The sequence below is a fragment of the Maniola jurtina genome, chromosome 13 (assembly GCF_905333055.1).
Source record: "Maniola jurtina chromosome 13, ilManJurt1.1, whole genome shotgun sequence".
In the NCBI taxonomy this organism is placed as follows: Eukaryota; Metazoa; Arthropoda; class Insecta; order Lepidoptera; family Nymphalidae; genus Maniola; species Maniola jurtina.
The window spans coordinates 11,637,730-11,650,608 of NC_060041.1; the positions used below are offsets into that span (position 1 = coordinate 11,637,730).

The 12,879-nt window shown below is 40.7% G+C and overlaps 1 protein-coding gene across 7 annotated transcripts in view; it reads left to right on the plus strand.

Annotated features, from left to right (window-relative positions):
* LOC123870934 (protein diaphanous) overlaps positions 1 to 12,879 on the plus strand; it is a 36,716-nt gene that overhangs the window by 8,286 nt on the left and 15,551 nt on the right. For 5 of the 7 annotated variants that reach the window (XR_006797185.1, XM_045914433.1, XM_045914438.1 and 2 more), the window contains 8 exons: positions 7,622 to 7,795; positions 8,493 to 8,594; positions 8,758 to 8,954; positions 9,527 to 9,692; positions 10,389 to 10,529; positions 10,930 to 11,038; positions 11,412 to 11,523; positions 12,363 to 12,491. Coding sequence is in view for 6 of the 7 variants with exons in the window: in XM_045914433.1 (XP_045770389.1) it covers positions 7,622 to 7,795; positions 8,493 to 8,594; positions 8,758 to 8,954; positions 9,527 to 9,692; positions 10,389 to 10,529; positions 10,930 to 11,038; positions 11,412 to 11,523; positions 12,363 to 12,491 (1,130 nt within the window). In the remaining variant the exon portion in view is untranslated. Of the gene's footprint in view, positions 1 to 3,338; positions 3,499 to 6,445; positions 6,724 to 7,621; positions 7,796 to 8,492; positions 8,595 to 8,757; positions 8,955 to 9,526; positions 9,693 to 10,388; positions 10,530 to 10,929; positions 11,039 to 11,411; positions 11,524 to 12,362; positions 12,492 to 12,879 lie in introns of those variants that run through there. The other 2 variants (XM_045914437.1, XM_045914436.1) reach the window with 2 other exon arrangements.

Sequence of the window (12,879 nt, forward strand, 5' to 3'; positions counted from 1 at the left end):
CGATTTGGAGGGTAGCGGGATCCGAAGCACGGTTTACCGCTGGCCGACCGCAGGCAGTAGGGGGCCCAATTAGTAGATTAGCCACCTATGAAAGGCTGCCCCGCCACCTCGCGAAAAATCCTGGGATGGCCTCCATCGGGCCGGTTGGCAACCGGAGAGAGGACCCGATGGCGATTTCTAGGGGGGTTCGGGCGTCCCCGCAGTCTCCAGTCGAGCCTTCCAGCAGTGCATCTTCTTCGTAGGTCGCGGAGTTTAAAAACGTAGCGCCTTGTACAACTGCCATTTCCCTTCCTATTCACTCCCTTAACAAACCATGAAAAGAAAAAAGAAAAGCAAAACGTTTAAACGGCGGCTGCACCTCCTCTCTCTTAAAGTGCACCTCTCAAATATCCGAGGATTGCACTCAAATCTCTCTGCTGTCCACCACCACCTAGAGACAGAGAAGCCGCATTTGCTTTTTCTTACGGAGACGCAGATAAAAAAACCAGCAAATGTAGCGTACCTACAGTACCCCGGGTATTCACTAGAGCATAATTTCAAACCGCGCGCTGGGGTCTGTATGTATGCTCGCAGTGACATCTGCTGCCAGCGTCTCCGTAACCTTGAGGTACCCAATTTTTCAATTATGTGGTGCTTATTAGACACAGGCGTGGAGCAGACCGTATATGCTTGCATCTACCGGTCGCACAGCGGTGACCAGGAAACAACTCGGCTGTTCGACTATCTCAGCGAGACGACTGATACCGTTCAGCGTCGATATCCGAGTGCTCAAATAGTATTTCTGGGGGACTTTAACGCTCACCACCAGGATTGGTTGTTCCCATACCAGAATACTGACCATGCTGGGAGAGAGGCGCTTAAATTTGCCCTGTCGCTAGATCTCTCTCAGCTGGTCCAAGAAGCAACTCGAGTTCCCGACGTTGACGGTCACACACCTAATTGTTTGGACCTTCTGCTGACTACTGACCCAGACCGGTTCTCAGTGTCAGTTGCGGCCCCTCTGGGCTCTTCTGACCACTGTGTGGTAAAGGCGGTATTGAACTATCACCCTCTTGACTCTGGTCCCACCGGAACAAGACGGGTGTGGCGATACAAGTCGGCAGATTGGGATGAGATGCGGCACTTCTTCGCATCGTACCCCTGGCGGCAAATTTGCTTCTCTTCTAGTGATCCATCAAGCTGTGAACAAGCCATTTCGGAAGTGATACGTCAAGCGATGGAGTACTTCATACCATACGCTGACGTATCATTAGATAGCAAAGTTCCCCGGTGGTTCAACACTGAATGTGCCCGTGCAGCGGCACACAAAAACTCAGCTTTTGTAGCGTGGGCAGAAGCCCGCACTGCAAAAGCCCCGGATATCAGCACGAAGAAGAGAGCTTTCAACCTTGCCGCTAAATCCTACAAGAAGGTTTTGAAGAACGCTTGTTTTAACCGCACCAATCGCATTGGGGCCAAATTAGCATCCTATCCACGAGGTAGTAAAGCTTTTTGGTCCCTCTCGAAGTCGGTTGAAGCAAATTTTTGTCGTCCCTCGCTGCCACCTTTGCTGAAACCTGATGGTTCGCTGGTCTTTACCGCAACAGATAAAGTTAATCTTCTAGCGGCTCTGTTCGCTGAAAATTCACGACTTGTTGTCGGGAGTGCCTCTCCACCCTCTTTACCACCCTGCGGCTCTGCTATGGCAGAGATTCTCGTTCGCCAAAAAGAGGTGTTGAAAGTGCTCCGCAACTTGGATGTGAACAAGGCCAGTGGTCCAGACGGGATACCAGCTATAGTCTTGAAGATCTGTGCTCCCGAGTTGTCTCCTGTCCTAACACGCGTGTATCGCCTCTCTCTAACAACTGCTCAAGTCCCAAAAGCTTGGAAGCTTGCCAACGTACAGCCGGTCCCCAAAAAGGGAAGTCGTGCCGACCCGGCCAACTATAGGCCTATCGCAATCACCTCCATTCTTTGTAAAAGTTTGGAGCGTGTATTGAATAACAGGCTACTGGCATACCTCGAAGAAAATGACCTCCTGTCGGATCAACAGTACGGGTTCAGACGTAATCGGTCCACAGGAGATCTTTTAGTGTATGCCACGCACATCTGGGGTGAGGCCATCGAGAAATATGGTGAAGCACTAGCTGTCTCACTTGACGTCTCGAAGGCTTTTGACCGGGTTTGGCATGAAAGCCTTTTAAGCAAGCTTCCGGCTTACGGGATACCCACTAGTCTCTGCGACTGGATATCAGATTTCCTGAGCGGACGATCATTTCGAGTAGTCGTAGATGGCTCCTCGTCTGATCTAATGGCAATTAATGCCGGTGTCCCTCAGGGATCAGTTCTCTCTGCAACACTTTTTTTGCTGCACATAAACGACGTGCTAAAACCCGGTATCTTTGGGTACGCGGACGACAGCACCGTTACAGAGAGATATATATCCGGTCCCCGTGTAAGTGGAGCTGAGATCCTAGAGCATAGAAAGGCCTTGGTTGAACGCGTTGATTTGACCTTGAAGGAGGTGTCCGACTGGGGGGACGCCAATCTTGTCAAATTTAACGCCACCAAAACGCAAGCGTGTTTATTCACCGCGAAACGGAGTCCATTCCCACTTACTCCGACTTTCCGAAGTATACCCGTTCCGATTACCGATAGTGTTGAGCTTCTAGGAATCAACATTTCGTCCAATCTCAACTTTGGACAATGCATCGAATCCAAGGCAAAAACAGCTGGCAAGAAACTTAGCATCCTCAACAAAGTCAAGCGGTACTTCACGCCGGAACAGCTTCTCACCCTGTACCAAGCTCAAGTTCGATCGTGCATGGAGTACTGCAGCCATTTATGGGATGGCTCTGCCAAGTACCAGCTCGAAGCATTGGATTCGGTGGATCGCCGAGCTAGAAGACTCATTGGTGACGAAGCACTGATGAAAACTAAACTCCAAAGTTTAGAACATCGGCGTAAAGTTGCCAGTCTATCGGTATTCTACAGGATATATTTCGGAGAGTGTGCACAAGAACTCTTTGACCTGGTTCCTCCTTCACCTTTCTACCATCGTACTGCCAGGCATCGTCAAGGTCTGCATCCGTACGTAGTCGAAATTCCTCGAACACGTACGAAACGATTTGCTTCCTCTTTCCTAATTCGAACCGCTAGGATATGGAACGCCCTTCCGGCGTCAGTTTTCCCTTCCACCTATAATATGGGTACCTTCAAGTCAAGAGTGAATAGGCAACTTCTAGGCAAGCGCGCTCCATCTTAGGCTGCATCATCACTTGCTAGCAGGTCTGATTGCAGCCAAGCGCTAGTCTATATAATTTAAAAAAAAAAAAAAAAAAAATGCAGTATTCCTTTATTATTCGCAATTGACGCCCGCGTCTTTTATTTTAAACTATATAAAAATTCTAACAAGAAAATATTCTATAGTAAACAAACTAAGTATGTGTTCAAAAGTGACGTAGTTTCCACTTTTTGTGATAGTCCCTGGTTATGGATACGATGTGGGACATGCTTACTGTAAGTTAGAAAACTTTCAGGACTTTTTCCTTGGCCTTTTTGTAGTATTTTATTAGGGTATTTTTTCTAAATGTTTTTTTTTTACTTTTTGTTTATTTTAACTTTATGTGTCAAGTGTTAAAAGTACGATTTTAGTCCTAATTTTAAAGGTGAACCGTACTCTTTTGACTTGACATTTGATACATAGAGTTAAAATGGCGGGTGAGTTCTCATTTTGTACGGACTATACCTACCTTTAACGATTACACATGATCAAATTATGTTACTTTACTATCGCTACCCATAAGTGTGTTTGTCTTTTTGTCCTTCAATCACGCCGCAATGAACAAACGGATCGACGTTACTTTTTGTATTGATATAGTTAAATACCTGGGGAGTGGCAAAGGCTCTTTTTATCCCGGAAAATCAGAGTTCTCACGAGATTTTTAAAAATCTAAATCTACGCGGTAGTCTTTGGCCACTCAGCTTAGGATTCGCTTCGTATGAAAGCAGTATTTAAATGAAATGATAGTTCTGCCCTTTTTCCTTTAAAGTATCGACCTATCAGTCACTTTAATGTTAAAATCATTCACATAATGACAAGCTTGGAATGTATCCAAAGAATATAGATACACCGGTACACGTGTTTGACGATTGACGTAAGATCTACTATTGTTATATAGTTGACAAAAGACTGTTAACTTTATACGGGTTGTGAGCCATTGTGAAGTTGTTTTAAATTAACAGGGCTCTCTCCGTCACTTACTCCATACAATCGTAGCCCCAATTTCATTTGAATACTAAGCAACCAAAGTCCATGAAATTTTGCAGACATATTCTAAAAACTAATATCTGTGCCTGTGGTGTTTTAGATTTTTCTAAAAATATGTAGTTTTAAAATTACAGGGACTCAGAGTTGTATGTGAATTTTTAGAACCGCGTAACTTTGAAACCGAATATTTTAACGGAAATCTGGAAAACCACAGGCATAGATATTAGTTCCCGAAACGTTTCTACAAAATTCCATTGAGTATGATTGGTTAGTATTCCAATGAGAGACGAACTACGTTTATATGGAGCGAGTGACCCCTCTTAACTGTGGGGTGATTCGCTAACTCAGTGTCTAACACTGAATGATAGGCATTGAGCTCATTTGACATTTATTTTATCCCAGTTTGATCTCTCCGCTCTCCGCACCGCAAAGGTTCTAATTAGGTATCACTCTAAGGTTAATTACCCAAGTGATAAGCTGACCAAATATGCAGCACAGCGTGAACTTCTCCATTGTTGATAGAATTTTTACAAAAAATCTTCACAAAAAGTATAACTTTTATGTCCTCGACTGTACGTACATACCCAGTGGATTCAGGAGATGAACTGTTTCGTTACAGTAACTATAGATTATAAGCATACAGACAGTAGAACTCTATTGGTTATCGGGCCATGCTCCATATAAAAATGCCCATCATCCTTTAATAGTCATGTGTTGGAAATTTCAAAAATATTATTTTTTTCATTCTGCTATTAGTTTATTTGAATAAAAATCTATTCTATTCTCATAAAAATTGAATCCTTACATTACAAAATTACTCGGTAGAGCCTCGTAAAAAAGGACGCCAAAATATTCTATTGTAGGTATTTTACGCATCATTTAGATTTTAGGTCAATGTTAACGACCTTCAAATCGATGCCATCATCAAATATATTCAGCTCAGCATACAAAGCGATGACAAAACATTGACTCTTTCAACTGACACGTTCTTATTGCAACTGCATAAAGCTCAATGTCCTGTAACAAGGACATTTAAAAAAAATTTAAACTATCTATGCCAATTTTCATTTCTACAGGTACAAAATGAATTTGTTTCTTATTACCTTGCGATAGTGGCGATATTATCGTAGTCTACGTGCACTTCAAATGTATCAGGAGTTTGGTTTTACTTTCCTTGATAGTGTTTGGAAATGACATGTTTTCAAGTTAGACTCGGTCTATAAATAAAACTCTGTACATATGCCCTTGGGCAGAATAAAGTAGTACTTTTCTTTATAATATAATATTGTGGTTATTTTCTGCTATCTTTAGTATGATTTTCAAGGTTGCGGTTTATATATGGAATGACATGATTTTGATACAAAAATGTTTTCTCAGCTTGATAGTTTTTAGTTTTTACATCTCTCGACAGTTTCATATTTGTTCAATATTTTTTATCAGATTAGCCCCAAGGTTTAAGCCCAAACCGATAGCCTAGCTTCAAACCATTCCCAGCACAATCTTCACGCTTACTTGTTGGGTAGATGTGAGAAATAGTTTTGTTAAAAAACTGTGGATTAAAAATGGACTTCATCTCTTGGGTGAAGCCAGAACTAGGTTATCACACACCAAATACAAGTTATTATCAACAAGAAGATAAAATTCTAAACTAAAACCAGACAATTATTTACTGCTATTAAAAATATCACCACAGATCTGTTTATTTTCATGGAAAAATTAAATTATTTTGAGGTCATAAAAATGTACCCTATAGCAGTCGTAAGACACGGGAACACTTAAATAAAATAAAATAAAAATATTTTTATTCAATTATACTGTTACAAGTATAATACTTTTGAATCGTCAACCGCATCTACCACTGGTTCGGAATGCCTTTCCTACAGAGAAGAAATAGCAAAGCTTTTCAAAGGTTTGATAAATCTAGGAAAAATCACCCAAATCTAATGAGTAGCTTTTTAAGTGAACTGATTTACCAACAAACGACTGCAAATAGGCTGTTAAAAATATAACCCTCCCAGCCTCCCACAGTCGGGTAAAAACATAAACAAAACAGCATAGTCACGTGTGATAAAACCACCGTGATTCATATGCAAGATTTACCTAGCCTGCCAAGAAAAGACTTACAAAAATAATTTGCATATAAAACAATAATAGTGGTGACACCACTTTGTACTCCAAAAATAAGCTTCTCTGGTGTTAGAGCGTTTCTTATTATATTTATTCAGTTGTGCATCTTCATCCAATTTGGATTGTCGCGTTTTGGAAAATTCAAATTCGTGTTTGTGATTGAAACCAGCTAGTCAACACTTGTTTGTGAATTGAATTAAATTCATGATCAAATCACAATCATTATGATTATGATAAGATGTGTTTGTTGATTTATTAAGCAAATTAGTGAACATTTTTGTAAAGAATTCGCGATGGATAGTATGAAAGTTGTAGGAGATTATGTGAGAGAGAAATCTCCATTTTCGGTGAGTTTAGGAAAATCATATAATTTCTGAGAGTCAAATGGAAAAGCTTATAGCTCTAGATAATTCTGTACGATTTCTTGGAGGAGTTAAACTCCGATTTGCATAGCTATCTGAGTAAAATATCAACTAAGCGAAATTATTTCAGCTAAAATAAACGTCTCCTTTTGATTGTTCTCTTGTTTCTCCTCTTGAAGCTTGAGCTCTTGCTTCTAATGCTATAGTGCACTGCTGTTCCAGATAGACGCGAATTTGACTGATTGTTGTCTTCAGTTTTGTACATTTTCTTATAATGTCAGATCAGGGCAACGCAGTTGCAGATAGGTGTCGACACAGTTGACTCAAAATCAAAGTTAAAGTCATTTAGTCAAACAATGATGTACATTGGTTTCTGATTGTCAAACAATGATGTACCTAGGTAATAAAAATTAAAGCTATGAGAGTTCCAAATGCGCCCATCGCAATCTTCTTCTTCAGGCACCTATCGGTGAGATTGGTTTCGTACACTCCGTTTCATTATTTGCGAGGCGAAATAGTTCGGCGGCACTCACGAGTACTATTCGCTCTGGGATGTAGCGTAGCCAGCACTTTTCTCTGCAATCAACCTCTGCCTGCAACTTGCCATCGTGAAGAGTTGTAGGAGTTCGTAGGTCTCGTTCCTGAGCACGTGCCCCTGATATGCACTGTTCTCATTTTGATGGTTTGCAAAGTTCCCGTTTTTTATTATTCTAACTAAGCAAAGCCAACAGTTGATGCATTATTTAGGTAATAGGTAAGAACATTGCAATTTTATCTTAGAGAAACATGATAAATGCTCAAATTATTAAAGGCAATCATAGCATGACGCGTTCGATTCACGCGTCGCAGAGCTTCACTAAACTTTACTCATTTGGTTTTCCAGCTGGACACATGGTTCGGGCGGCCGAAGAAAGCGGGTCCGGGGCTGGAGCGCGGCTACGACACGGTGCCGCGCGCGGAGCCCCGCGCCGAAGACGACGAGCCCGCCGCCGAGTATACCAGCAAGATCGACGCGCTGGACGAAGCGCAGCTCGAGAGGCGCTTTGAGGAGATGCTGGTGAGTATCCTCATTGCCACTGTCCAGCTGAACACATAATACGGGCGAGGAAGGCAGGCGCAGGGATGAGGCGCGGCTATGAATATGAGCGTACCACCGAATACAGTGTACGGGAGTTGTGTCTATACGCTCGACCATACCAATAGGGATACCAGCTGGGCCAACGGTTGTGCGTTGAAACTTCTATATATTGTGCAATTTGATAAACGCTCTGTCAATGCGATTGAAAGTTGCGTGTTTCTCCTTGAGTTTCCAATTAAGCTACCCGTGCTGCCATCTAGGCCGTGGGTCATGAGTTATCAGGCTGGGGTTCGTGTATCGAGCGTTGTTGATTGATTGTATTTAGAAGCGACATCTTCTTGCGAATGTGGCGACCGCTACAACACCAGCAAGATTGACGCGCTCGACCTAAGCGATGATGGTGTGTATCCTCCTTGCTACTGTCCAGCTGGACACATGGTACAGGCGAGGAAGGTATGCACGGCGCTCGGGCAAAGGGACTTTCAGACTTAGGACAACATATCCAGCAACTTGTACAATCCATAAAACTATTCCTTGTTGGAATAATTTTATTGATTGCATTGATCGATAAATTGGCACGGACTGCACAAAATTTATAGCCTTCCAAAAATTGGATATATCCTGGAATGTTCCTGGTAGATATATGATTTATTAAATAAATTTTGCTTGTTTTCAGACTGATATGAACATCGTGGAGAAGAAGAAAGAACCGCTACGGAAGTACTCAAGAGATCAGAAAAAGAAAATGCTAGTCGCCTATAAATTCGTTAATGCTCAGGTTTGTAGTAAACATACAGAGAGAGAGAGTACAGTTTGGGAGACCCACGGTACCTCATGGGTTTTTTTTCTCTATTTCTCCCAAATAAAAGAAACTATTTGCTTTTCAAATAACTGCTAAAAGTGCTTTTGAATAAAATCAATCAACATACGTTTCCTTACAGGAAGGTCGCTCAAAATTCGAAAAGCCGTCCGATTACGTATCATACCTCAACCAGCCCGAGCTCTCGGTGGGCAAGCTACACAGTTGTCTGGAGAACTTGAGGATAGCACTCACCAACAACCCGCTCTCGTGGATCGAGGAGTTTGGAGCCAAAGGGATCGAGAGCTTGTTGACTACCCTCAATGTTTGTTATATCAAGTAAGTTTATGCATATAAACGCCTATTTGAATCGTTATTGCTCCATGTCTTCAAAACTAATTTAACAAATAAAGAATAATGCACATATTCGTAGTACAGGACGACTTTTTTTACTGAAGTAGAAAAAAACTCAAAATTGTGTTTTAATTTTATTTGAAAGCTTTCATTTAATTAATTTTCATCATTGATTGATGTAAATATGGTTGTGTAAATTTATATTAATTTTACATGCTATCAGTGGAAGTGGATTTTATCGGTAAGATGTGTTTTTTTAAACAAACTACATTATTCGACGCAGGATATGCCCAATTTTACCGCTGATTATGTACCAATTGTTAGTTTCTGATATGCCACTCGAATATTAATTACACGTCATATTGTTTGCTGACGAAAACTTTTCTAGCGTGATCTAACTTCGTGTAGCGACATCTAGTTTGTAACATGATACTTACTATTTCAATTGACTCCAAATCCGACGGCAAAAACTCTGCTCGCTGTTATAAGGGTAAGGTCGTTTCAAGTATATCTTGAGTTCTAGTTTTTAGTATATCTTCCGTGTTCGTTGTTTCCAGTGACTCCCGCTATGATCGCGTACAATACGAGTGTATCAGATGTCTGTCCGCGATACTCAACAACACGGTCGGCATCCGAGCGGTGTTCGAGTGCAGAGAAGCGTTGCCGGTTCTAGCCAGAAGCCTTGACGCTAGGAAACCGCACTGCGCGTTGGAGGCTGCCAAGGTATGATGTTATCACCAATACGAGTGTATCAGATGTCTATCAGTTCACGACAGTTATGAAACTTGGTGTCACCCACACTGGAAGGCGTCAAATGTAGGTAGGCTATGAAACGACTATTTTTGATTACACGTCACTCCTAGCCTTATATTTGACAGATGTCGATTCAGAATCAAACCGAGAGTTTTCCTCATTCTAATTCACTCTGGCTGCATCAATAAATAATATAACCTGTCATCAAAGTGAGGCCCTTTTTTCGAAAACTCTTATTAAAAGTCTGAATTGATTTCTAAGATAAAATTGTATTTTAAGGTGTTCTAAAACATCCTTGGTGATTTTTTGGATTTCAAAGTTTTTTTTTTTTTCTTCTCTCGTCTGGCTTTACACTGATTAGCCAATGTCAAGTGTGTAGTTATTTACAAGTTAGGAAAACTATATGTATAAGTATGGACTTCGTCTGTGCTGGCGCCCGCTGACATACACGCGGCGCCCCTTTAGAGCGCTTCTCAGTCAGTTCCACTACCAATAAACACCAGCGGGACACAAAAACCGGCCACTTCTAACAAAAAAACACTCCAAAAAGTCACAACACGCGCGCCAACAAACGCCACCACAGACAAAGTCCATTTCAAAGTTTAAATCGAGATTTTAAAGTATCGATAGTTTAAATCGATATTTTAAAGTAGTACTGTATTTCAGGTGCTTGCAGCAATATGTCTCATACCGAACGGCCACGAGAAAGTGTTGGAAGCGATCACAATGGCGGGCGAATCGAGTCGGAAGGCGAGATTACTTCCCATCATCGAGTGTCTGGAAGCTAAGGCGCCGGAGAGTTTGAAGGTATGTACTTAATTGCGACACATTCTGGAAAATTTATAAAAGTATTGTTTTTTGGCAAATTTCTAGTTGCTGAGAATGAGATGGCTTGCCTCCGCCAATTCAAATGATTTTATTTTTTAAAATTTCAAGTGATGAAACACAAAAAATTGTAAGAAATACCAACGTGTATAAACAAAAGTGATATCACTAATTAATCAAACATGCTAGATTGTAGTTCAATTAAGTAACTCATTGGCACTCAGTAATAATAAAAAATTTAAGCCAAAAGAATTAGTTTCCTAGCCAATAGATACTTTTTACATGACTAGATAATGCAAAGGAGTGTTATGTATTCATCAATCTATATTATGTTTGTTGGTTTCTAATGCACATGACCTCAATAGCAGTCTATATGTTTCAGAATGGTGCTATGCAACTGATGAACGCGATAACCACGGAACCTGAAGAATTGGAGTTTCGAATGCACCTCCGGAGTGAATTCATGAGGACGGGCCTTTGTGATTTATTAGGTACGGTATTACCAATATAACTTTTTATCTAACTACAATTTAGACGATGCATCGCATTCAAGTTTCACATCTAAATGGTACAACAAAATACTTAATGAGTTGAGCCATACCAACAGAGTTGAGCCTTTTGTACCTGCAAAAGGTAAAGACTTAAACGTCTTTACCTTTTGCAGGAATAGCACAGTAAAGTGCAACTCATGAAGCAATAAAGTGCAATTTAGCTCGTACACCTGCATTCTAAAACTAAACGAATGATAAGAAATTAATTGATAAAATCGATTTCTAATGGTGAAAGAATAATAAAATCGATTCAGTAGTTCATAGATTATCGATTGCAAACGAATAAGCAAACAATAATAATTCAATGTTACAGATGAGTTGCGAGCGGGTGCGGAGGACAGTGGCCGACAAATTCAAATTAACGTATTCGATAGCCACGCGGCGGCCGATCAAGATGAATACTTAGCCAAATTTGATGACGTCAGGTTACATTCATATTTTTATTAAAACCTAGATGACGCCCGCGACTTTGTCCGTATGGATTTAGGTTTTTGAAAATCTCTTGGGAACTTAATTTTTTAAGGATAAAAGTAGCCTATGTCCGTCTCCAGGATGCAAGCTCTCCAAGCATCTTTACCAAGTAGACGATGCTAGCAACTTCGTCCTTGTGGATTTAAGTTTTATTAAAATCCAGTGGGAACTTTTGAGTTTCCGGGATCAAAAGCGTATGTCCTTCCCTGGGATACAAGCTGTTTCTGTACCAATTTTCTTCAAAATCGGTTAAGCTGATGGGCTGCGAAAAGCTGGCAGACAGACAGACACTTTCGAATTTATAATATTGATAACTTAGATACTTCCTTTTAACAATACAATCCTTTATGTCCATAATGTGTATAAGTACATTTTCTATATGAAAACCATTTGGAAATCTGTGTAGTAGTTTCTGAGAATAGCCCAAACAAACACGAACTCGGCGGACGGGAGTCTTTATAATGTGTAGTAATTAGATGATGCCCGCGACTTCGACCGCTATTTGAATTAATTGATTTCATATTTTAGAGTTTAGACTTAAGACAGTAAAAGTTCAAGTGTTTTGTTATATTTATTGGGAAACAAGTGTAAATTAAAAATTTATAACACACCCAACAAGTGAAGGTTACAGTAACTACAAAAGAGGTGATAACTTCCAAACGGCTGATCCGATTTTCTTGGATTATTATAGCTAAGAAAGTGTTCTTAGTGTGCTCGATCAAGCCAGCTTTCAAACAAAAACATCCCTCTTTTTGGGTCGGGGGTTAATAAAAGGCTTATTATTATATTTCAGAGTGGATTTCAACGACGTGAACGAATGCTTCGAGCTAGTGAAGAACCTAGTGGTGGAAACGCCGGCCGAGCCGTATCTACTGTCGATATTGCAGCATTTGTTGTTCATACGAGACGATGAGGAAATTAGGTAGGTTACTGTATTTAATTAAGAGCCTCGATAGCTCAACGGTTGAGGAGCGGACTGAATTCCGAAAGGTTGGCGGTTCAAACCCGACCCGTTGCATTATCGTCGTACCCACTCCAGGCACATTATTACACAGGCTTTATTGGAGGGGAAAGGGGAGTATTAGTCATGATTAGCATGGCAAATATTCTTTTAAAAAAAAATAAAAAAAAATATCGATTACTGGTTAGCCCTATATTCAGCTGGTAGATTCCCAAAAACCTGAATCTATCATTATTACAATCGCAAATGTGATTGGCTGCATTTATGGTATTCTTGTTGCAACAATGCATTGTAGCCAATACTGAGTGATGAAAAAAACACTGGTCGAATTGAGAACCACCTGCTTTTC